This window comes from Anser cygnoides, chromosome 3 (assembly GCF_040182565.1).
Source record: "Anser cygnoides isolate HZ-2024a breed goose chromosome 3, Taihu_goose_T2T_genome, whole genome shotgun sequence".
Taxonomy (NCBI): domain Eukaryota; kingdom Metazoa; phylum Chordata; class Aves; order Anseriformes; family Anatidae; genus Anser; species Anser cygnoides.
In genome coordinates, this window is record NC_089875.1 from 66073475 (window position 1) to 66099711 (window position 26237).

Sequence of the window (26237 nt, forward strand, 5' to 3'; positions counted from 1 at the left end):
TATTGATCATGCATAAAAACAAAAAGAGTTGACCACCTAAGAAATTACAGTTCCCATGAGTAGCTGACACGAGTAACATGTAAATCACACAAAGGTCTGATCTCAGGAACAGATCCACAAAAACAGACATCTCTCTGAAATCTGGAACTGACTAATAATATGGAAGGAAGACAGTGAATTTCAGCACAGAAACACAAGAAAGCATTTTCCTTTGTTTTGCCTTTCTTGATTATTTTAGGGCAAATTATTTGCTGATAGGACTTGGTAGGTCAGGTTGATGGTTGAACTTGATGATCTTGAAGGTCTTTTCCAACCTAAATGATTCTATAATTCTGTACATTTTAAGGAGTTCAACATCCTTTTAAGATGGTGGAATGCCTGAAAAAACAGCAACTAATTTTCCAACATATACCCTTTCCCGTTTTTTTAAGTAGACATTCACAAAACAGCTCCAAAAAAAGTACTTAGGCAGTAAAACAGAACATTTTGGATAAACTGCTATTAATAAGGAATTATGTAAATTAGCATTATCTGTATTGTGAAACATACATAGTACTATGTAAAATGTAGAGGTGGAAAGATTCAGCTACTGTTTGTAAGTATACAGATGAAAGGCTTGAATGCTAAGTTGAACAGTAAGCTGAATATTTATTATGCTAGTTTTAACAATCAAGGCAGTAAATGATTAAATATTAAGGGGCCCCAGCAGAAAACACAAGACAGCATAATTAATCATGTATTTCTAAGTTAGACTAAGCATCCTTTTTTCCTACCACACTACCACCCAATGTGTAGTATCCTGTTCTGGGCATTTGCACAGCCCTCCTCATCAGAGGAAACTGAACTATGTAAAGGCCATCAGACTAAAAATAAGAGCTGCTGTTTTCAGTCACATCAGTTCCTATATCCATTGACAAGAGGTGCACAAATACCTGTGCAGCACAAGGGGCAGAAACAAGTAGCTGGAGATGAATGATAAATGGAAAGATTTATTTACAGACAGCAGTAAGTGGAATAACTCAAAATCTCAGCCCTTGTCATGGGTCAGGGGTCACTGCACCACACTCCTAACACCAAGGGAGGAAAAGAAAAATCTGTTCTGCAATCAAGCATTTGGCCTTACATAAAATTTTTGGTCTACAATTTTCTGCTATTATTCTGAAGTGCCAGGCTGACCTTCATTAATTCACATGCTTGTTATAAGTTCCTACAACAGGTATTCATTTTACTTGTATTGTAGAAATGCCAAAGCCCGATTAGAGTCAGAACCCTGCTGTATTAGCCACACTACAAATACAAGAACTGAGTTAGTCCGTGCTCTGAAAAGCTTCCAGTACAAAAAGACTACTAGCAGAAGAAAAGAGGACACAAGAAACCTGTCAGAAAAACAGTAGTTTTAGTTCCCCTCCTCATGCCAGGGAGGAAAGGGAACTAGGGGTAAAATACAGAGAATATATACAGCAGATAGACAACACAGATGCTTATTTTGCTGTTTAAATACAAGCACAACAGCTCTCTATTGTATCAAATATTAAGTGATTGCAGCATTAAGGAAGATTTGGACCTTTCAGAGCAATACGAGGAAAGGGTGATCCCACAGGTTCAAAAAGACAGTCTTATCCAACATATAAGGATATGGAAGAAAACAAAACTACCACTGGTAGTGGTAGCTCAGGGCTTGAAAGTAATGACAAGCAGCTTTTCAAAAGGAAACATCCAGTTGCCACAGAGGTTTCTTTCGGAAAGAGTCTTACCAGTATTTGTAAGTCTTTCCTAAGAATCATAAGCCTCACTTAAATATAGACTTTGTTCACTAAGTTGAAGTTTCCAAACCTTTCTTAGCATAATTATTGGTTTTATTTTGTTTTTAAGCGTAAGTCGCATGCCAGTAAACTGTTGTGAGCAAATTCAAAAAAAAAAATTCTAGGTCAGCCAAGATAAAAATATTTGAAAGGCAATCTCTCACTTGTATGTTGGTACAGAAATTAAAGCATTTCTATCATGAGCCATTGAGAACTCTCAGCTCCCACAGGAATCTGCATGCACAAGATATAACTAGAAACGCTAGAGACAAGTTCCCTTGAGAGAAGCATATCTTTCTCAGACGTCTGCAGGAAGTGTTTTTTCTTCCTTGCTTCTCTAATATACCTCATCTGTCCCTTTCAGAAAAGGGAAGAAAATAAAAGAAGGGTTAAGGTTGCAAGGGACCTCTGGAGGTCAACTGGTTCAGCCCCCCCTTGCCCCCTCAGCTCAAGCAGGGCCACCCAGAGAAGGTTACCCAGGACCATGTCCTGGTGGCTTTTGAAGATCTCCAAGGAGGGAAGCTCCACAGCCTGTATAGGCAACCTATGCCAGTGCTCAGTCACCCACCAGTTAAAGAAATTCTTTCTGATATTCAGACAGAACCTCCTGTGTTCCAGTTTGTGTCCAGTGCCTCTCATCCTGACAAAAGGCCAATAATGAGCATGGCAACTCCTACCTCATTGCTATGTGATGAACTGAGTACATAAAATTTCAGCTTCCTCTTGTAATTTACTGAAGTAACAGGATCAGCAAAGTAGTAAAAAGTAACTAGCAACTCAGAAACAAGGATCAATGTAACATTAAAGTGAAAAAAAATCTTTTGTTTTTTTTGTTTCACTAGAAAATCCTAAATAAGCACCAAAGGTAAATGACTTGAGAGTCACTAGGAATATGACTTAGAGTATTTAATATTATGACTTAACAGTAATTTAAATATTTCTGTCATACAAAATACAGGAACTATTCTCAGTAAAAGAGCTGTCTTCTGGATGATTCCTTTCCATGTGCAATAGCAGCAAACACTTCACAGAGCACTCTCTCATCATAAGCTGAATCTAGACAATCACCTTAACCTTTGTAATCAAAAGACCACAGAGTTCACACCTTTTTTCTCCCGTTTTTTTTTTATTAAGTACTATTTTTAAACTTTTTCACAGTGTCCTGAAGTTCTTTAATTAGGCAAACAATAAATGCAAATCAAAATTGCAACCGTCTCCAGATGCATCAGTGATGAAGAAAACAGAATCGTAGTGAAATTGCTACGCCAATCATCATCAGTCTTGTCTGTAACCATCATCATCAGCTTTTCCTTTGAGCACCATACAAAGAATCTTTTCTATCAGGTGTCACACCACCATAACAACAATTTCATGGATCTGATAAGAGGAACACCTTTCAGTCTTTGTAGAAGAAGGTTTATAAATAAAGACAAATGGCTTTTGTTGACTAAAATGGCATATTTAACTTCATAATCATCAGGTAAAAGATAGCTAACATTCCAAAAATATCTAAGGAAAAGAATTGTTTCACATCATTATAGCCCAGAATAGTTCTACTTAAAGGAAGAACAATTTTTATGATGTGTACTTCACCCTACAATGAATATATTTCAGTTAAAGGAAGTAGAAACATTAATACTCACAGAAATCCAAATTCATTACCTTGGCCAGCTCAATTTTTAACTCTTCTTTTTCTTCTTCAGAGATCATATTGGTGAAATCAACATCAGTGACCATGTCTTCATCTGCCTCATTCAAAGCCTGGGTTTCCAACAGACCTTAAAGTAAAGAGTTAAAAAGTTAAGACAGCTGCTATCAGTTATTTCAGCTGTAATATTGTCATCCTCTAAAATCAAAGAATGATGTAATATTCACCCACTAGGAAAAAAAAGAAGTGAACAACAAAACAATGCTTTCCTGCTAAAGGTCATGTGGATTCTGTTTCTCCTTACTTTTGAAAAACTATTGGAAGTATTAGATGGTAACTGATGTATAAAAGCAATTTAATATGTTAAAGCACCACTCATTCCAAGAAGGCAATCACCTTGGATCTCACTAGTCCATAGCAAGATTTTTTTTTCTAACAACACAGCAAAACAAACAAACAAAAAACAAACAAACAAAAAAAAAGCAAAAACTAAACCAACCAACCAACCCCAAACAAAACTGTAACTAAAAAGCACTGGTTTTCTTCAAAAAAAGGAAGTTGATTAATGCGGATCACTGATGTGAAAAGTGCCAATAGCACATTGAGCAATATAGGAAGTATATTACCAACCATGATTTACTTTAGGAATACCTCTGCAACAATTTGAGAACCTTGCAGATGGACACAGTCTGCAGAAGGAAACGCCATACCTCCTGCTTGCAAATTTCTTAATGTTAGAGAGAAACATACCTTGATTCCTCATCTAAACCTGTAAAGGGAGAATAATTATACTATATCTCCAGTCACCACCTTCTTCTGTGTGTCCCAAGATGAGCATCAGTACGTACGATAACCAAACTATTCACATAAAACGTCTGTGAGACCTGGAACTGGTATATTACATTCAGAAGAACCACAATATAACCTGTCTCCCAAACACTCAGTGAAGAGAAGAGTGGCAGCTGGGATCTCACTCAATAGCAGACTCTCATTCTTCATTGTCTGCGAACAAAACAATGCAAAACATAACAGAAAACATTCTCTCTCCTTTAGAATTTGTTTTGAAGTTCTTAATCTGTTTCTGTTGTAGAAGAAAATTTTCCTCCTGGCTACATCTCAAACAGCACTTTTCCCTATATTTCAGTCCTTCAGCTGGCTAACCAGCCATCTCAGATGACTCCTGACATCTGTATGCTCTTTAATACAGGAGAGACCAACTTATTTTAGGCCTCCACGGAGGTCTGTATACTCTTTTCCACAGAGATTAGAATTTAACTAAGTTTTGACATTAGGGAGTAGAGGTTACAAGCAGCAAGCCTAGAGTATTCAACAATGTGAAACTGAGTACTTCATTCAGTATGCAGAAAGAAAAAGAAGAAAGCAAAACTCCCTCAAGCCTTTCATCATTTCTTCCATATAGACTCCCACAGTGTACCTGGATTTCCTCCTATTTAACAGAATAGAACAGATTTGATTCTTAGCAGCAGCTTCACCGCAGAGCACAATGTGGCAAACTCAGTCTTACTAATTACAGCCTCCCATGAGTGGTAAGATAAAGAGAAGTAACGCAGGTGCAGATCCCCTGTCTGGCACCATATGCAAAAGTTGAGCACCACCCATAGGCACAAAATGTTTTAAAAAGAAGAAAGCATTTAAAAGAAGTTCCTACCTTTGCTATTACCCAAAAATCAACTTGCCAGGACATCCTACATTGCCAAAGTCACAACAAAAGAAAAGCACATTTATTCAGTAGGAATGCTCCCAAATTACCTTTATTAGCCCCACTCCATCCTAAACACAATTGTTTGATTTTTTTTTTTTTTGAGGATTAACAGAGTTGCTATGGGAATCAGGCTAAACTTACTCCCCTGTGGTCTTGGCAGCAGTCTCCTTTTCTTCACAGATGGGGGAGCAGCAGCTCTTGGAAATACTGGGGTGAATCTTAGGGCCAATAGGGTTAAGGTTGAAAACCCTTAAGGAAAGTCTTGGGGCTGAATTAGTAGAAGACATGAGATGAGGAGATCTGGGACCAGCTGATACTTAAGCTAAGAAGGAGACAGATCTGTACTTAAGGGATAGTATTAGTTTGGGATTGCCTAGGTAAAGAGGCCAGAACTGTTAGACAATGGATAGACAGATATGTGGAAGCCAGCATGGACCAAAATCACCAAAGAATGAGTAAGATTTAATTAGACCAAATGGTCAAGTTTGATCTTCAAAATACTACTGAAATAAAAATCCGTTCCAAAAAAAATGCACATGCACGTCAATCTTCTGCATGATCCTCTGCAACCTTACCCAGTGCCTGTCACAATTCTGATCTTGTTTCTCATACAAGCCTCAAGTCCCCTAAAATCTAGTCTGATCCCTCCACCTCCACCGTTTTTCTAAAGACTCTACCACAGTCCTCCCTAATGGTCACTGTCCTGCATCGGCTTTACTTCAGTCACCTCAGACTTTCAGTCTGAAAATCTCTCCACCATACTGTGCATCTTGGTCTTCTTTCAACCAGTCTCAATTCTTAAATTTCCTCACATGAGTACAAGGAACCTACTAGCAACCTACTCTCTGACTCCTCCATTGCTGTTCTCAGTCTCTGCCTTTCTCTCATGATCCTTGGTTGTTTTTTGTTGTCCCCCCCCAAAGAAGCAGCTTTCAGTCTTCAACTTCACCTTCCACTGCCATTCCTCTCTATGCTGAGGACATCTTCACTGGTATCCCCTCACCACTTATGATGAACCACTTTAGTCCTGGGGCAGGCCTATCAGCACAGGTAGGATGTTCCAGTTCCGGTGCTACCTCATCTGAACTTCCCAGTTTATTCCCTGCTTGAGCAACAGAAACTCCTTTCTTGAATCTGACCTGATCTCTTCAGTGTCTGGGGCTGCCCTCACAGATTCCCTCTCTCTAGTTTGTCTCTCTTAGTCTTCAGCTTAGGAAATGGAGGAATAAAGAATAAAAGAACTTAACCCCTAGAGATTTTAGTGTCCACAAGCAATTGGAAGGCAGTCTGCAAGTAGGGTTCACAAGACTTTGTTCCTTCTTTTCTTTTTTTGACTTAAGTGCCTGTCCCTATTTCTCCTCTAATAACCACTAAGTCCTGTATTAGACTTCAGACAGCGTTAGAGCTCTTTTACAACAAGCTTGATGAAAACAGTCAGTTGGTAGAGAAGATTTAGAGTGATTTCACAGACGGACAGAATACTAGATTTGCTCATTCTTTTATGAGATATCTGAGAAACCAAACAGAGAACAAAAGTCATTCACAGTATCTCTTTTACAACAACAGAAAAAATGGCCAGGTTTGCTCTTCTGAGCACCATGGCATCCATTCCACCAGAGCACGCCTCCTGTGAGGTTACTACGGCATCTGACCCAGGGGAGTTCATCGCAGCCCCTGGGGAAACTGCAGCATTAGCTTGATTCACAGGAAATTATGCTATAGAGATTTTCCTACTCATAAAACAGCTTAACGTTGTAGTCCCCAGGGTGAACAGGAACCTGCAGCTAGATTCACACCAATACAAGTAAGGGTGACTATTGATTTTGGTAGTAAAACAGCTCCTATTGCTAGTATTGCTGAGCACAAAGCATTCATACTAGCCCAAAGCATTCTTCCACCTTCTGCTCTGTGCAGGAAGCGCAGCTTCCACCCCACCTTACCTGTAGGGTCCTTTCAACTAGGTAGCAATACACCTTTCAGACATCGGTTACAGATGTACCAGATACAGAAGCATAATAGAATTAGGAATCTCAGTGAGCTCCTGTATTCTCCAATTAACTGCCTGAGTAATTAAGAATCAAGGAATGAGGTAGGACCCTATTTAGTGTGTTAGTTATCTAGCTATACGTCTTGTTAAACACTCTTACTCTAGCAACTCATGAAAAACACATACAAGGATGAGTTGATTCAGATAAATAGTTAAAGCCTATTATTTTTCTACAACATAAAGTGCTGCATTTAGTCACCTAAAGCTAGAATTTTAGGATAACATTGCATTATTGTACTTCATCATGTACATTGAATTCCAGCAATTATGTACTTTGCCCAAGAAAAAAAAAAAGGCATTTTATTAATGCTGACATTCACCTATATGCATGTACAGACATACACTTTATAGAGAGTTGCTGCAACCAAGTATACAACACAGAGCTTTTCTTGGTTGTTTCATGTTTTTTTTTTCTTTGGCAGTAGAAAGAATTTAACTGGTTTCTAATTCACCTGGAATTAAATATATCAAAATCTATATAGGTACATACTACATTGATATATCTACACAGTTATTGATGTCTCATCTTTTCCTTTAGCTTTAGATTACCTTAAATAATACTATTCAAATGATCACTAGCTGCTTATTAAAATATCAGTTAACCCATGGCTATTTTATATGACCACAACGAACAGTTTGTGCAATATACAGGCAGGCTATTTTCTATTAAACTACCCATGTTTGCTCTCAAGCCTCTGGAGACCCTGTCAAGTCTCATTCCCTTGCAGTGGAATCCTAGGCCCTGAATGGTTTGCTTCTATTTCGGTTGTGCAAGACGCAGACAAAAAGACCACTTGTTGGGAGGTCACAAATCCAGTTAGGTAACATTTCAAGGCTCTGCTTTCACAACAGCCCACAGAAAGTATGGGGAAGCTATAGAGTTAATTTAAGTTACTCCTTCTCCTAATTTACAGAATTAGAGAAATACTTATTACTTATTAACTTCCAGTGAGGACCCTATCTGACAAAAGTTAGAAAGCACAAAATTTCAAAGTTGCAAAATTTCCCAACAGCTAACAGTTTTCCACATGAAGTGACAAATAAATGCCTACTCAGAATCATTATTAACAACTTGCCAACTGGTTTTATGTGCAGGAAACTAAAGCTGTTTTAACTGCATGCTCACAAAAGTAGACACACTAAAATAACCCTACTCTACTAGAATTCCTAGTCTGATTGTTAAAGTTAACTGTGTTGTGGTTTAAGCTGGCAGGCAGCTAAGCACCACACAGCCATTCATTCAATCCCCCTCACCCAGTGGGATGGTGGAGAGAATCAGGAAAAAAAGTAAAAGCTTGTGGGTTGAGATAAAGACTGTTTAATAGGACAGAAAAAAAAAAAAAAAAGTAATAGTAATAATAAAGAATATACAAGGCAAGTGACGCACAATGCAGTTGCTCACCAGCCATGGACCAATGCCCAGCCAGCGCACAAGCAGCCCCCTACCCACCCCCCCACCAGCCAACCCCCCAGTTTTACTGTTCCACGCAGCACCACACAGTGTGGGACATCCCCGTGGGCAGCCTGGGCCAGCTGTCCTGGCCGTGTCCCCTCCCAGCTCCTGGGGCACCCCCAGCCTCCTCGCTGGCCGGGCAGCACCAGGAGCAGGAAGGGCGTTGGCTTGTGCGAGCACTGCTCTGCAGCAACTGAAACATCCCTCTGGTATCAGCACTGTGCTCTTCCCAATTCCAAAACACAGCACCATACAGCTTCTACGAAGAAAACTAACTGTCCCTGCAGAAACCAGGACAAACTGACTTCACTGGCCTGAAACTCATGTAATTCTATGACCATAAGATCTGATTCTCCCCAGACCAGTCCATAGCGATGCATTATGCTGATGGATTAATCCTGCTGAATGGAAGTCAAGGTCTGCGTTAGTAATGCCATCGATTACATAGCTACAAAAAGCAGAGTTGTTATAATTAGGATATATTTATTTTTGAAATGGAGCTCAACATATGGCTCTATCAGCCAGCTTAAATTCAGGCTACAGCTGCATCAGTAGACTTCCTTTCTTGTAATTAGTGATGTTTATCAGCTCAGGCATCTATATTATGACAACATAATATACTGCTCTTGAGCCTTGAACTTCTGCTTTGGATCAAGGTATATACCAGTTGCTCAGAGTTTGTGGGCATCTCTGCAATGTACTGCTCTGCAAAGGATAGCAGAAAATTTCTCCCAATTATTGCTTTCTCTCTATAGATTCTGCCATCTCTCATATTTGCAACTAGAGCCTCCACACAGAGGGAAATACTGTGAGTGTCTGATGATGACCGAGCCATCCTCCATGGGCAGCTTTCCAAGAAGCAGCCTATCACCCTCCAGTACACTCTAAGGGTGTCATATAAACCCACCCACAAGTACTGCTCTCATAAGGACGCACAGCTCATAGTTACGAGCCATGGAGTATTGGTCACTTCGGGGAGTGAGCTGAAAGTAGCTGAGATTAAAATCTAATTTTGAGGGATATTTCACAGCAGAATCAAAAAAAAAAAAAAAAAAAAGAAATGAAAAGACTGGTCTGGATTGGTCTGAGGTTCCCAATGTTCTTCCCTTTCCCAACTAGGATACATGTGCTTCCTCTTGGAGGAATTGCATTCATGCTGCATTCCCAGCTCTCCTTCCCCACTTTTCCAAGAAACACCACATACCATGCCCTGTTTCTAGCTGTGGTTTATAAAAGGAAAAACTGGGATTGTTAAGGTTATTAAATTTGTTCAGATGCACAGCTGGTATAATTTCAAAATCATACCAATATCCAGATTTGGACCTGGGAATGAACTTTCCACCTGCATAGAATGGCAGAGGTTGTTGGGAGACTGAATGGCTTTTACTTTGCACAGGTGTTGCAACCTTCCCAGGATGAATTTGGAGCTTTACCTAACAGATTACCAGACAACACTAGAATCCATGGCATCCTGTATCTCGTGTCCTTTCCCAGCAGAACAATAATTTAGGCATTGACCTTCATGAATTCATCTAATGTAAAGGCTCTCCAAATCTCATTCAAGCAGGCCACTAACAGGTTGCACATCAAGCTAGAGGTATGGTGAGTCCACACAGCACCACTTACTAGCATCTACTTGCTCCTCTATCTTGTCCAGATCAAATCATTCATATTTCTCCTGAACTCAATCTTAGTTGCTGTGTCTGGTGCCCAGCAATTCTCTTTCATGGGGAAAAAAATAAAATTAAAAAAAAATAAATCACACGACATCAAAGGAGCAGAAGCAATCTTGGAACCTATTCTATGAACCTACCATCTCTCATGGTCAGCTAACAAGACCTCGCTGCCTTCTCTGTACTTCTTCTGTTTACTATCAGGCTCAACAAAGAAGCTCGATCAAGGCTTAACTCTGGGAGGCACCATTAAAGGCACTATTACAGTATAACTATTAGGCTAATTCTTGTACATTGACCTTGTTAAAACAAAAACAAAAATGCAACAACACATTATTGGCAGTGATGTCTGCTGAATTAACCACGGTGACAATAAAGTTAAAGGCAAGAACAACAATTTTTTGCTTTTGTACATTCCCCAACGTTTATTTCAGAGAAATAAATAGAACATGATCCTTTACTCTAACAAAACAGTCGAGTATTGAAGTCCTTTCACTGCTCTAATTTTTTGTTTCATGACCTGTTAAAAATAGCATACCTACCTCGTTATTTAGCATTCATATCAAAGGAAGAAAACATCTTCTAATTGTGTAACTCTTAGACTAAGCAAAACAACATTACAGCTTCTTTTGCCATGTCATTACATTGCAGCTAACAGCAAAGCAAGGTATGCACAACTCCATCTTATTTAATATTAGAAAAAACTTGTTTACAAATTTAAATTGCAATTAAAACTTCAAAGGGATGAAATGGTAAGTAGAACAAAGGCACCGTCCAGACATTGCATTAGTGTCTTTGATCTTCTTTATAATGTAGAATTAATGCCAGATACAGAGATTAAGGGGAGTAGTGTGGGGGTGGGAAAGGGGGCCTAGAAGCACTTAAAATAAAAAAACTAAACTGATTAGAAAAAAAAATATTAAAAATCACAAAGATTTCCAGGACCCTTTCTATGCTCCTGTTACCACAGGAAGATCTAAATGGGAAGATATGCTTTCATTTAATCCAACTAGAAAAGAAAGAACATGAAGGAAGATCTCTTCTGTGTTTGGTTCAATCTGTGGAAAAGTCTAAAACTGCTTGATCTCCACAATTACCACACAGACTGTCTTTCTCCTAGAGGACTCAGAACTCAAAGTAGAAGGAAGATTGGTTTTGAAGCTACGATTGGGAAATAAAACTAGAGGCTGGGTTCTTCTTGGTTCAGAGAGGGAAGAACTCAAGCCACACTGGTCACGTTGACCAAAGGCATAAAGCCCCCTTCCTGGGGCTCGATCTCCCTTCTTCAAGTATGCTCCCTGTAAGAGGAGATATAGATGGGCAGATCTTTTCCTCTCTCCACTGGGCTTTGGGCCCAGCATAGTGTCAAGGAGAAGGAAGGAGCACAGCTTTTGGGTGTTCAAGACCTCCTGGATACAGCTGACCATCTCAGAAGAAATGTTCTCAGTCACTCTGGAGCAGCTCACTACAGACCTTAGGCTTTCCATCCCATCTCTTAACTCCCTCAAACCAGGCATCTATCCCTAACTATGAGGCAGACTGTCAGGTTTCCAAACAAAGGAACACTTTTATTTGAAGTCCCTGGATAAGCAGCCAGTTGTAGTGTGCTAATTCTCTATTTTCACTTTTTTTTTTTTTAAACAGAAAAGTAATTATACTTTGAGGATCTCACTGTGTTATTTTTCCCCACTAACACAGTTAGATGGTGGAGGAAGACAACCGGTGCAAAAAATAATTGGCAGAGAACCATCTCCACAGCTTGACCACGACACTGAGAAGCCACACACATTGGTAAAGGGTGTTTTTTGAGATGATAATCAAAATGTCCAATAGGTAAGAGAAAACAGCAATAGTGGTAAAAATACATATATCACTTACTAAAAAGTAGGTACCAAGCTTCAACCTAGGAACTGATCTTCCAAACAAAATAATTAACTAACATCCAGAAATGCTTGGTTGTCACGTTATTAAGCATTTTATCCAAAAATGTGTAGCTTGCTTTGTATAAAATAATAATCTTGCCTACCCGGGGAAGACAACGGGGACATTGCTTTCTAAGCTGTAGCTATGGAAATACAAAGCAATTGTTGTGAAATGCAACAGTTTAAAGACAGCAGATGCTTCTATTATGTCAATACTGAAAGTAATGACAGTATTGTACCACTTACTGTGCTTTCTATTGATCATTCTGCACAACCTTCCATGAGGTCAAGGGAGAGCAAAAGATGCCACAAGTGGAAGAGCTATCATCTCTTCCCTTTCTTTAGGCAGAACAGAAAAAAAAAAAAAAGAAAAAAAAAAAGGAAAGAAGATGAAGTCACGATGGAATAATAGGGAATGAGAAAGTGGATGACACTGACTCACAAAGGAGACTTGTTCTCTACAAATTAGGTACTCTAGAAACTCTAACAGACTGCATAACACAAGTGAAGGAATAAAGCATATATAATCAGACTCAAGAATAAGAAACATAGGGGAAGATAAGAGCTATGACATGGAAATGCTGGCAGTCAGAGGTGGAAGTTGTCAGTTAAAATTTTAAACCCACCCTTTCACACTAAAAATACACAAAGGTACATTTTTCCAATCTCAGAATAGACAGGCATCTTGGGTCCCATCCTCAGCTGGCAGAAGTGACTGTGATGCCACCAACTGTATAATTAAGCTCACACATCTGCTTCACTGAATCAAAAATCACAGAAGCTTAATGGCATGATTTAATAACCTTCCTCTCCCAAGAAAGGATCAGTTTGCTGTACTTTTCTAAACCCAGGTGCAAAAGAGTATCACTAGATAGCAATCATACTGCAGTATAATTAAACACGAGTCTCCTCAATTAATTTCCAACAAAGTATCTGTGTTACAAGAAGCGATAAAGTGTTATTTTTTAATTAAAAAAGAAATTCCTCAAGTAGCTGTAATTTGTATCCTTTAGATCACAGAAAGCATAAGTAATAAGATCTTTAGAAGTCTAATTAGAAATGAGAAGAATCTTGCAGCCAGCAGCTTTTTTTTTTTTTTTTTTTTAAACAAAACTAGCTATCTCAACATATAAGGCAGATATGCCACTTCTGATCTTGTAAACTCCCTATGGAAAATACAGAGCAAACAATTATAACTGGGTACATGACAGAGTCTTATTCTCTTCAGGCTCAAATTCATAATTCCCATTGCTTTAATACAGATTAAATCTCAGCACTTTGACATACACTAAAACAGAATTAGGAGTGCTGAAAGAAAAGGGACAAATTATCCCTCCTGATATCTGCTCAGTCCCTCATGTTGGGAGAGTAAAGATTACAGTTTTTAAGGACCAGGACTGCCTTTTTGCATACTGCTTGGCACATAAGGTCCATGACCTGTGACTCAGCCTAGTAGGCAGTATCACAGTTATAAATTACTGACAATAATTCACCCACAATGTTGGGATGAAGGCACATATCCTGCCACCAAAGCTTTTCTTAAATGCTGATGTTAAACTACATAAGAGCTCATGGCTATCCTGAAGCAGTAGCGAATCAATACAGGCCACATACCAGGCAGCTCTTGTGTCCTTCCTCTCACAAACCTGTTTTTAAGCATCACACCAGCTTTGGTTGGAGTAGCCCTTAACTCCCTGGGAACTACGATGAGCTACTTGGTGCCAGTTCACTTTTGCCTTCCAAAGGGGTGATTATCTGATAGGGCAGACTTCCACCAGGCTTGCCTGCAGGAACTTGACCTACTCTTGGAAGCCTCCATCTGCAATACAAATGATTACATACAAATGACCCTTTAAAACCAACGAAAATAAAGCTTATTTTGTCAGTATTATTTTAAAGCTAACCATTTTATCATGCATTCCCTTGCATAGGCCCTTTAAGATAACATTATTTGTTAAAACAATTACTCCAAACCTACTGAAAAGTAGCTTTAACCTGTGCCACCTCACTGCTTGCAAGTGCACAGCCTTACATCCAGGCAGTCATTCCTACTGATGGTTGACCTGATAAACCTGGAGTTTCCCAATTAAACATCACTGGAGTTAGTGGCATGACTTCTTTGGACATAGCCCCCACAAAATACTCCTCAACCAGAATAGCACCATCAAGCTGGGCCTGTTCAAACCAAAGGTTCATTTGTTCTTCCTGTAGTCTTTTAGCCAGCACCTTGAATTGTGAAACGGTGTATTTATTATTCTGCTCTTAATGTTCAGCTCCATGCTAAGGTCCTCACAGTTTTTGGCATCAGCACTTTGTGCCTTTGCCCACTCAGTGTTTTGTAGCACGCAATTACAAAGAAACGTGTTGGCTTTGTGAGCCTGTGGGTGGAGGCATCTGGGGCTTAGGGCCCCGGGTGTCTGTGAAGTTCCCATAGAAACAGGTTGCTCGGCCTTTTCTCTTGGGTAGGGTTTGAGGACAGGAGATATGCCTCTGTAGGCGGCCTGGGTTACACAAATGATGGTGTTCCAGGACAAGTGACTACTTACTAGGCCAGGATATGGAGACTGGCAGGCGCTTCCAGCCACACCATACAGCCTCCATCTTTGAGGTCCCTGATTCACACTCAGGTATCAGCCACAGCGGCCACCATCACAGACAAAGCTTGTTCTTCCTCCTTGAAGATCAACAGGGAAGATAATCCCCAAACCAAGGAGGGACAGCTGCTCTGGGTACAGCTAATGGCAAGCACATTGACGAGAGAAGGAAGAGGGTTGGGAGCACCACCTGAGTATCTACCCCCTCACAACTGCATTAGATCACAGTTTTAAGAGCATCACCCAAACCTCTGCCCCAAGCCATACACATTACCCTGTCTGCTATCATCCCTATTGCACCTTCTGTACCTTAAGAAGGTCTGAGAAGAGACCAAAGGAGAGTCTGGCTCTTTTCTGCACTCTTCTGCTGCCTCATATAAGAAGATTCTTGTAAGGATGTTGTAGGATGGGCATAACACAATGTCATTTCCTGAAATAAAACAGTATTCCAATGCCTGTGTCTCTGTTAATAACTTCCATTGATGCCTTTATTTCCACTCATCTTAAATGTTAACATTGCATTCTTGCTTACTCACCTTTCTCCAGTCCAATTCTCATTTGTGGCACTTCACTACAACAAAAATACCACTCCTGCCATATTTCTGTGTTGACACAGACACAGCTAACTAGCCTTTGAATTCTGGATCTAGATCATCTTTGAACCTCTCTGGAATGGTACAGACTATTACACACACTCCTCCTTTCCTTTTGCTTAATGTAGACTTTGCATACATTGCTCATTATCTATGCTTCTCTATTTTTTGAAGCAATTTAAAACCACAGGGGACAGAAATATTTTTCTCCACCCATAGTATATGTCTTCAAGTTTCCTGACAACGTATGTTATTTAACTCTGCAAAGACTTTACTTAAATCTTTTAAACTGAACTGTGAATCAGTTTATAGGAGTAACAACATTCAGCAGACATTTTTTTTTTAAATCAGCCTATTCGAGTAATTGTTCCTTCTTCACCATCATCTTTTTTCCCCCCTCTAATCAATGTTTCTGCGCAATCTGACCCACAACATGACTGAAGGACCTACTCTTGTAAGACCACATGGTTTCACTGGTTCTTCAGTATGCTCAGAGGCACATAATAGTGTACAGCACCAGTTAGATAGTTTAATTACATGGCAAACATCATTCTCCCTGATTATGACTTTGATTCCTTCCTCCCACAATAATAAGTTAATAGCTGCCATCTGCCTATTAAAATACTTTGAACAGAAGATAATCTTCTGTTCCTGGTATAATTGCCACTCTAACTCTGCAATGTACGTACATTTTACTTTTCTCTAAGGAAAATCTGCTTGTGTTTAAATACAACTCTCTCTGATCACTTTTTAATGAAAATTTAGCATGTACCAACCCAGTAAAGAAAGAACACATTCACTTCAAATAGTCGTCCTCTAAAAATCTGTTGGCTTTCCCTAGAGTGACTGACCTGAGATCTACTCAGTGGAGTTAATAACATTTTAATTAGTGTTAAACATAGAAAGAGGAATTAGATAAGCTCCTAAAATGCTTAAAGCAACATCAGCACAAGTTATTAGCAAAATCATCTAATGATATCTATCTATCTATCTATGATATCTGTCAATCTATCACCTAAACCATACTGAAAGCAACTATTCCAAGGAAATTATGAAAAAGTATTGTAAAACTTTAAGATGGTTATGAGCAATCCTTTTCTAACCACAAGCATCCACCACCTTAGTTTCACCCAGGTGACAAGGCAATTGTCCAGGGAGGGAACTGGTGAACACAGAACACCTGAACAAACAGGTGAATGCAGACCCACCTACATTTTTCCTAAAGAAGCAAACATGGAAAGCATCGTCTCTCTTCAGACACTATTTATAAACATTTACAGAATATAAATCATACAGCCTTTTAAATCCATATATGTAGTTTTTATCATGTTTTCATACTTTACTTGCAATTTATAAATTAGTAACTGGCAACTATTAATGTATCTTTACAATGAGGCACAGTTACTAAAGAGAGAGACAACATATATTTGGATGGCTAAAGAGGGACAGTGTTTCACAAGTTAAAGCAAAACCAAGGCAGAAGTCGGGTCATACAAATGAAAACAGAAAACAGAAAGGATAGCTCTTAAAAGATGAAGAAATAGTATGAGCAAGATCTGGTCCCTTGGGGCCTGGGAAAGCAAATAATAATTTCACTTACCAGCAAACAAAAGTAGTACTCTCAGCAAGAAAGCACATGATAATAAATTAAAATTGTACTGTCTGCTACAAAAACATTTTGAACAAACACTTTTCACTGGGTAAACCAACACCATATCAATAAAAACTTCATTCTTGCATAAATAAATAAACATATATCGAGGTTTCTGGTGTAATTTTATATATCTCTGCCAAAAACACCACTAGAGCCTCTAGTTCTTGTGTCACACTAAATGCTAAATCCTGAGTTTGCATTTTGAGGAATCTCTTGTTGTTAAAATTACTTTAAATTCTATTAACTTACAAAAATGTTAAAAGCCCAGTTTTGCCTCTGGAACAAAGCTGAGGAGCGACTGCTTTCCATTACAGATTTTAAGTACTGTCATTGCTTTAGAACACTTTAACAGGTAGGTTCTTCGTGAACAGCAAAGATGGCTGCATGCTAAGGTAAATTCATCGTGACAGCAGAGCAACTTTATAAAAAAAACAAACCCTAAAAAAAAACATTAAAAACAAAACACAACACTAAAAACAGAAGCAAGCATTTTGTCCTGACAGCCCTCCTTGCTTCAGAAGGAGCCAACTGCTCAAGGCATATTGTCACCTTCCCTTTTCTGGATGTGACACAAGGTATTCGAGCTACTTCTGAGCTACCCACTACCTGCTTATCTGAACTCCCCCGATCCTCCTTCTGTGACTAGAAACACAAAGATGTAAAAACTGCATAAGAACTGGATCCCTGACCAGGCAGTTCCTAACCATCTGTTAGTCCATTAGCTGGACTAAATGAGAGAAGCTATTATATCTGGTCACAGGACATACACATGTAACCATGCCTTTTCCTTATTTCTGTAAACCTGTATTTATAAATTTTGCTGTTGTATTATTCTTATTTGGTTGTTGTAAAAACCTTAGCTTTCAGCTGCAGAAATTGACGTCTTTCAGCAACCATCCTTAAGTAAAAAAACTCCCTGACAGATAATGTGGAGAGAAGTCCAAAACTAGTATTTTATGCAACTATTTACAATGGGAACTGTATGTTCTTAGCATAAAGGGGAGCTTAAACTACAGGGGATCCAATAGTGGATCATTCATTTTACTGTGCCATTAATACAAAAAACAACACCTTGTTACTGGAATAAGTGAAAAAAAAATCAAGAAGTACAAGAAAACCTACACAAAAGTAATTAACAAGAACAGCACTTCAGAAGCATTTACTATTATCCAGATGGTTTAAGTCCTACAAGCAAGTAAAATGTGCCAAGCAGAAGAGGGAGAACAGGAGACCCAGTGTAAGACCTTTATAATCATTATAAAGACTGCACTTGGGGCAGTATTACTTCACACATGTCCAGCTCTTTGCATTTATTTTGCATTTTCATATCATTTGCAGAAAGATCCTCACTGCTAATATTCAGCTTCATTTTACAAATCAAAAGAGAAAGGGAATGAGATGACATGAGAAAGAAAAGTAGATTCAATGCTAAAGTGCAACACGGGCACTTGCCAAGTTATCATGTCTTTTACAGTTATCCACCTGTGACACTAAACCATACCTGAATGCAGAAAAGTAACGATGACCTACCCAGACATTACAATATGATTTTGATCCATGGATATCAAAGATGTCCATGCAGCATTACCTCTGTCTAAGTGAATCACACAAACCAACTATTGTGCCTAAGGTTTTTGAGAAGGTCAGTGTAATGCAATAGAATACAGATTTTTCAGTTCCCTCTCACCATTTCTGGTATGTCAGGGGTTTAGAGAATGCTGCAGTCAAAATATCCATTTTAGAGAGCACCAGTAGACCCCATTTCTAAAATTTGTCATTGTAACTGTGTTTCTACAAGATGTGAGTGATACCAAACAAAACTAGCCTGCCCAGGTCTAGTACTTATGTATTACTCCAAGAAGTATTTTCTGATTAGTAAGATCTAATTTTACCCTTAAAATACTTTCTGAAATAAAGGCTGACTACAGTTTTTATAAAACCAAATTTCAGGATTACCCTAGAACAAACTACTGAACCACAATTATATTCCTTAATATGTTCATACAGAATATACTTCAACCACTCTGTAGTCTTCTGACAAGCTTGTGCTACATCCTTGAACTTCAAGCAACACGCGCCCTAAGCACAGCTCCTTAAAAGCTCCACACTTTCCTGTACTGTACTGGACAAGTCAGCAAGGCACATCAGAATACCATTAACAAACTAATCTTTCCACAAATGCCTTTGAGAAGACTGACAGAAAGTAGACTCAGACTGTACTTGAGCTGCCTCATAGTAAGACTTGTATCAGTTGTCCAGTGAAAATAAAGATATAGGATAAAAAAATTGAGCAAGCATTTAAAAACTTGTTTTGGTGTCTGATATGTTTAGTTTCGTATGTTCTGCATTTTGTATCTTCATCACTGTAAAAGTGACAAGGTTACAGTGCCTCATAAGACTGGCCCTGGATTTTAGAGGAGGTGTCCTTTTTTCTTTTCCAAATCCCACCATTGTTCTATTCTCAGTTCTCTTGTGTAGCATGAAACCACTCAGCTTTTCTCAGCCTCAGCGAACTGAATCTCTTCTTGTGACAAGTGTCATTAAGCTGCAAGTAGTACAGGTTCAAAAGGGTAAAACAGCAGCACTGCATTTTATTTCGGACATTTATTTGCTTAAAATCTGATATTACTGATAACTCATTCCATGCATTCCCCTCCATCTAGCGTAAAAATGGATGAATGATACAAGATCAATTATCTCAAGCTCTGGGCACTCTTGTTAAATATTAAAGAATCCCACTATAAGTTACAGCCCTATCATTTTCACTTGACCTCATCGTCATGCCATCGTATTAAGACAGCAGCTGAGACTTCCACCACGCAGTCATACGTACAGGTTTTCGCTGGCCAGTCCAATTATCCCAATATCCTCCTGACCTTTTTGGTAAGTCCTCTCTCCTGCTTTCCAAAGCTGGGCAATGATGAGCTCCAGAGGGCAGCAAGGAGATGGCACAAACTCCTGGATAACAGAGTGGATGCTGAAGCCTCAGAGGCAGGCACACCCAACCCTTGTAAAGGTAGGTGGGGAATATAAATGCACTGCTCACAACAGAAGGAACTAGCAGCTGCTGCTGGGCAAGAAAACTGAGGTTCCCCTTGCCTCATCTCATGTATCAACACTGACAAACCTATGCTGATGGACTCAACAGAGTAGAGGGATTTTCTTCTCATAGAACAACTGCAGTAAATCAGCCCCAAGCCAGTGATTTGACTCAGCACCTAGAGGAAAGGTTAACACAGAACAAAAGTCAACGCTCCTTGGTAAAGCTACCAACCTCAAACACGAACTTAAGGGAAGCTGCTGCCCTCCCCAGTAAGACTGCCCTTTGGTGAGACTGTCACAGCAGAGCTGCTGCCAAGCAACCTCTCCCACAGTGAGATCCTCTACCCAGATTCATTATCTTTTTATTAGTAAGTGCATCACCATCCCTGGGGGTGTTCAAGGAAAGGTTGGACCTGGTGCTTAGGGACATGGTTTAGTGGGTGATACTGGTTGTAGGCGAATGGTTGGACCAGATGATCTTGGAAGGCTTTTCCAACCCTAACGATTCTGTGATTCTATTTAGGAGCAAGAATGGAAAAGAATGCTGCCCAAGCTGCCAGTGCCCTGTTCCAAGGAGTCTTGTACACCGTACCAGGCTAACACCATCAGACTGAGATAGCACGTGCCAGTATGACAGGAAAGGGCCATAGTGTTAACACTGCAGCCTCTAATGACTTTCTTCTGATCATAAGCTCCAGACAAAGGGCACGTGCTGCCTGTCCTGCTCTGTAACCTCACGTGCCAGATGTGACTGGCCTGAGGACCACCGGTGGAGCACATCAGCTGGAAAGCAATGCTGTGCTACAGGCTTATGAGACACAGGACTCAACGAGGATGAGTCTAACTTACAAACTTATTACAGCTCTCACCCCAGTACTTGACAGGTATTGTATTTTACTCTAGATGGGCACACCACTATGGCTAAAATGCGTAACTACTGGCAGCAGATGTGCCAGGAACAGCTGTAAGAAGAATTCCTAGGACAGGGAGATGCCCTGCCAAGCATAGGCAAATACTTTTCAGTGGTGGGAAAGAGCACATATATGGTAGAATAAATTGCAAGTTAGGAGAAAACTGAAAAGGAACTTTAGCTGCAGTTTTCTAATGTCTTTCACTGGAGCTAGTACCTGTCTTCCTTGTTGCAAATTCCCAGTTTAGCTGTGCATGTCATGTACTTCAAACTAGATTTTATCATTTGACCAGGTTTTGCCAGAGATGTAACAGCAACAGCTGCAAAGATTTTGAGTAGGTAGAAGGGTAAAGAGCAGAAAGATGCACCTCAGAGCTTCATCAGAGTTTGAGTCAAGAGATGACACGAGGAGTATGACAGGAAGTAAGACTATAGCTGGATACAAGAAAAAAAAGGAGAAGCATTGCAAAAGGAGAGAAAAGTATTAAGAGCAAAGCTCCAGAGTTGAGTAACATGGAATCCTCTGATAAAGGACAGACAAAAACATCCATAGTATTATGATAATTAGAGGACATTTACAATTTTAAACTAGAAAGCAGGACTACACAGGACAGTGAGTTAATCTAGACCTGAAGCAGAACAAGTATCAAGAGACACAAATACACAGTTCTGATCTTCCTGTCTCTCAGACAGGAGCGCTGCTCTTCTGACTTCCAAAGTTTTCTCTTTAAAAATGCCTGATAGCCAGAAGAAAAACAAATAAATTGTTACTGAATTTTTAGCACGTACCTATGTATAGCTGACGTTCCCAGGATCACCTAGCTCCAAGGACCATTCAGAGGAAAAAGTGATGTAAGACAACCAGCCAGAGGCTTAAAGGTACAACTTACGTAAAGTACAATTTATGATGTTTATTATGTGTGAATTTGTTTACATGGAAGGTATGGTTATTTCTGTAGAAAATAATTTTAATGTTAATTACTAATATTCTCCACCTGGTAGTCTGTCTTATCTAGTTGGCATCAAATGCTGCAAGACATATTTAGTACACTTAAGTATAACAGTAATTCCGTTTCAGTCCATGAAATCTTGCTATTGCTTTTGGCTAAATATCAGAGCATTTAACTTTCACAATCTTTGGACCATAGGCAAACGTGCTGTGCCTTGCACCACACAACCTCCTGATACTTGCTGTGACCTCTATGCAGTACCTTGACTCAGTTACATGGAATAATACTTTTTTTCCCGCACAGCTGGAGTAAGATTTATAAGGCTGATTCACGCCAGTATGTAAAAATTCTGACAAAACATATTTTCCTGTTCTGAAGAAATCCACTTTTTATATTTCCTGAACATGAAGCTGATCTACCCAGGCATGGCCTCCCTTCAGGAGGATATAAAATGGCACAGATTTATTTAGAAAAGTCCTTTTGAAGAAAGCCTTCAAAATGCTAAATAGGAGCAATTCAGCAGTGCTTTCAAATGTATAGATTTTACTTTGTCTTTTCAATTGCAATGCAATCCCCCAGCAGAGCGCACTGGAACAAACTATTCAGGATTCATTTCTCTGTGGGTATTTGAAGGTTCTTTAGAAGTAATTCATAAACTCATTAAAATGTATAAATATTTCTCCAGCTGCTTAAGCAGCTACTTGAATTCAGTGGTTTTGTTTGTTTGTTGGTTTTTGCATTTTTTTTCCAAAGCAAATTGCTACTGTTTTGCTAGTAACCTCCCATAACTGTGCTCTGCAAATGGCATAGTGGAATTGAAAAATTCAGATTTTTGCACAGTGCTTAGATGTACTTCATTGAATTCAACTGTATTAGAGACATATATATGAAACCCTTTTTGCCAAAAGGCTCCGTAACTGCAGTAGCATGCACTGAATTAAGTCTACAAGGAAAAAAGGACATTTTGGAACAGAAACTTGCTGACTTGCAAATACCTACCACAAAACTCTTAGCTTGTGCTGCTAGTGTATCAAAGAAAGATTATTATTTTTTTTTAAAGTAATGGAAGACTGTTCTGAGAAACTGCAGGAATAAAACAGACAGTTGAAAAATAGAAGAAAAAAGTGACTTAAGAACTGAGAAGAACTGACTGTATAGCCTCAAAGAGGCCTGTATTCATCTTTCTGTCAACTATAATTAAGTTTAAGATTAACAAACAAACAAACAAACAAACAACAACAAAAACACTGCACTGGTAGTTAAGAATCCCTAATTAGATAAAGCCAAGCAATACAAAATGCTTTTATATTCCCCCAGTATCTAACAGATACTCATTCATATCAAGTTATTAAAGAAAAAGACCTTCCTGTGGCAGTAACAGAGCTACTGACCACAACATAGATTAGGAAGACACATTTTATTGGCTTGAATTTTTAACACATACTAAGAACATTAAGAATACTAACACAACTAAGAACATTTCACGTTGGAAATGAGGAGACATTTCTTCTCAGAAAGAGCAGTCGGGCATTGGAATGGGTTGCCCAGGGAGGTGGTCCCTGGGGGTGTTTAAGGAAAGGTTGGACGTGGTGCTTAGGGACAAGGTTTAGTGGGTGACATTGGTGGTAGGGGGATGCTTGGACCAGATGATCTTGGAGGTCTTTTCCAACCTTAATCATAGAATGGCTTGGGTTGGAAGGGACCTCCAAGATCATCTAGTTCCAACCCCCCTGATTCTATGATTCTAACATATTTACTTACATGCTTATTAGTCAGGGAAAGGCAATTCAAATGAATATATACCACTATCTGGCTAACTGGAATCAGATATAATCTTCCACCAACTCTGCAAAACAAGAAACGATCAGAACTTTTACCATACCAAGCTCCCGCTCAAAGAACAGGATCTCCCGCTGTTGTGTCTGTACAGATGTGTTTGGTTTAGATAACAGCCTTTCGCTGTAATGTTTATGCTGACTTCTAAAACCACCAGAAACTAAGCAACATGTCTATTTTGCCAATGTAGCCACAAAGAGCCACAATTCTGCGTGTAGCCACGGCACACACAGCATGGTTTAGCCAGAAAGCCCTTCTCCTTCCCAAGCATCAGGAACTGCACCTTCCCGATGTAAAACCTTTACGCACAACAGCACTTGCAGTACCCATTTGCCTCCTTTATTTTTGTTTAATGCATTTTTTTTTTACCTATCCTGGAAGAATGTTTTGACACTTAATTTCAAAAGGGAAATGTCTCCCCCCTTCCTTCTTCCCCCTATTTATTAGACAGATAACACAGTTTCTAAGCATTCCGGTTTTAAGGAAATATTTGTCCTACCGCCTGCTTAGTGCTGTGGGCTTGTGGACACGCGTGATGAAGCCAAAAGGCTCTTCAGAAAACACAAGCAAGACCTTGAGAGGAACGCGATCTGTGCAGGCTGCACACCTCCGTCCGACCCACACCTCACCCGAACCTCGCACGAAAACTTTCTCCTCTGATCAGTTTCACCCAGAGAGGGACGAGCGGCTGCCCTGACCCCAGGAGCCTCAGTACCCAAAGGAGATGCTCGCTGCCAAGCGGCGAGAGCCGCCCCGGCTGCCGCCTGCCTGCCTGCCTGCCTGCCTGCCTGCCTTCCCCCGGGGGGACCGCGGCTCCGGGCTGAGCTCCCCCGGCACCGGGTCCAGCCTCCCCCCGCCCGCTGTCCCCGCTGTCCCGTCGCCGGCCGGACTCACCCCGTGCCTGCGGCTCCATGGCCCCGCACGGCCCCACCGGAGCCGCCGTCGCCCCGCGCCGAGCAGCGGCTCTCTGACGGCGCCGGGCCGCCGCTCCCCGCCCCCGCGCCGCGGAGCCGGGCGGCGACACCTGCCGGCACGGCACGGCACGGCACGGCACGGCACGGCACGGCACGGCACGGCACGGCACGGCACGGCACGGCACGGCACGGCACGGCACGGCACGGCACGGCCTGACACGGCACGGCCTGACAAGGCACGGCACGGCCTGTGAGGGCACGGTCCAGGCGCCTCCTGGGACCCTGCCGGCACCCCGAGGCCGGGGGCAAGGCTCCAAGGCCTCCGTGTCACAGAATCACTCAGGTTGCAAAAGCCCTCCAAGATCATCTGGTCCAACCATCCCCCTACCACCGATGTCACCCACTGAACCACGTCCCCAAGCACCACGTCCAGCCTTTCCTTGAACACCCCCAGGGACGGTGACCCCACCACCTCCCTGGGCAACCCGTTGTGTATCTGATACTAACAGATGCCTTCCAGGACACACTGAGCACACTTAGCTTCTTGACACCTTTAATACCAAAAGTGACCAAGGAAGGCAGTAAAGACACCAAGGAAGCATTCAGCATTTCTCTGTGAATTTATTTTAACAGGTAACGTTTTAGATGAAGAGAAGCAAATCCAAAAGAAAATGATTATGCAGTGACGTCAAAGAGGTAGAAAATAAGCTCTTTGCCTTAAAACATTGTGGAACATTTCATAGTGTCAACTTATTTCTCAAATCCGTTTTTCTAACAATTTACAAAATTAAGGCCAAGGCAGCCTTGATTTCTATATATATATATAATAATGTTTTGCTTTAACATGCATGTGCTGGTGGTTTTGAATTTGAATTATTATAAAACATGAATTGTTTTCTCTAGGCAAGCCTCTCTTCATTGTGATTTGACATCTCCTTAGGCTAGAACTTAACACTTACAAAAGCATATCAGAGGTTGTCAGAAGAATGAATTCCTGTGCTCGTATCATTTCAAATAATGAGACATCCTACCGTGACAAGACTTGAGCTCGGAAATGCCATCAGCTTCTGCATTGAAAAACTCAAACCCAAGTCCAGCAATAAATGTATGAAACAGCTTGAGAAGTTTCTCTCAACAGGTGAAACAATTGGTGTAATTACAACATATACTTGTCTGTAAAGTACACTTCTGTGAAGTGTGATGGAAATTGAGCAGCTGATTTACTGACAGGGCTATAACAATAGCAATATTAATTGGTTAGTGATCTCCCTGTCTTTACCATCACCACGAGTTTTTTTGTTGTTGTTGGTGGTGTTTTTGTTGTCGTCGTTGTTGTTTTGTTTGTTTGTTTGTTGTCATTATTGTTTTGTTTTCCCATCTTATTTCTCTCCCCTGCCCTGTTGATGAGGGGGAGTGAGAAAGCAGCTGGGTGGGTGGCTGGCACCCAGATGAGGTGAGCCCACCGCAGTAACCAAA

General features: G+C 40.3%; 1 protein-coding gene across 6 annotated transcripts in view; it reads right to left on the reverse strand.

Annotated features, from left to right (window-relative positions):
• Positions 1-24880, reverse strand: part of TPD52L1 (TPD52 like 1) — a 55518-nt gene extending 30638 nt beyond the window's left edge. For 4 of the 6 annotated variants that reach the window (XM_066994326.1, XM_048065515.2, XM_048065514.2 and 1 more), the window contains exons 1-2: positions 24742-24880; positions 3465-3580 (exon numbers count right to left, since the gene is read on the reverse strand). In XM_066994326.1, coding sequence (XP_066850427.1) covers positions 3465-3580; positions 24742-24760 — 135 coding nt within the window. In that variant the 5' untranslated portion in view covers positions 24761-24880. Of the gene's footprint in view, positions 1-3464; positions 3581-13914; positions 14088-15171; positions 15292-23772; positions 23858-24741 lie in introns of those variants that run through there. The other 2 variants (XM_048065517.2, XM_013175406.3) reach the window with 2 other exon arrangements.
• Between the last annotated feature and the right edge of the window lie 1357 nt (positions 24881-26237).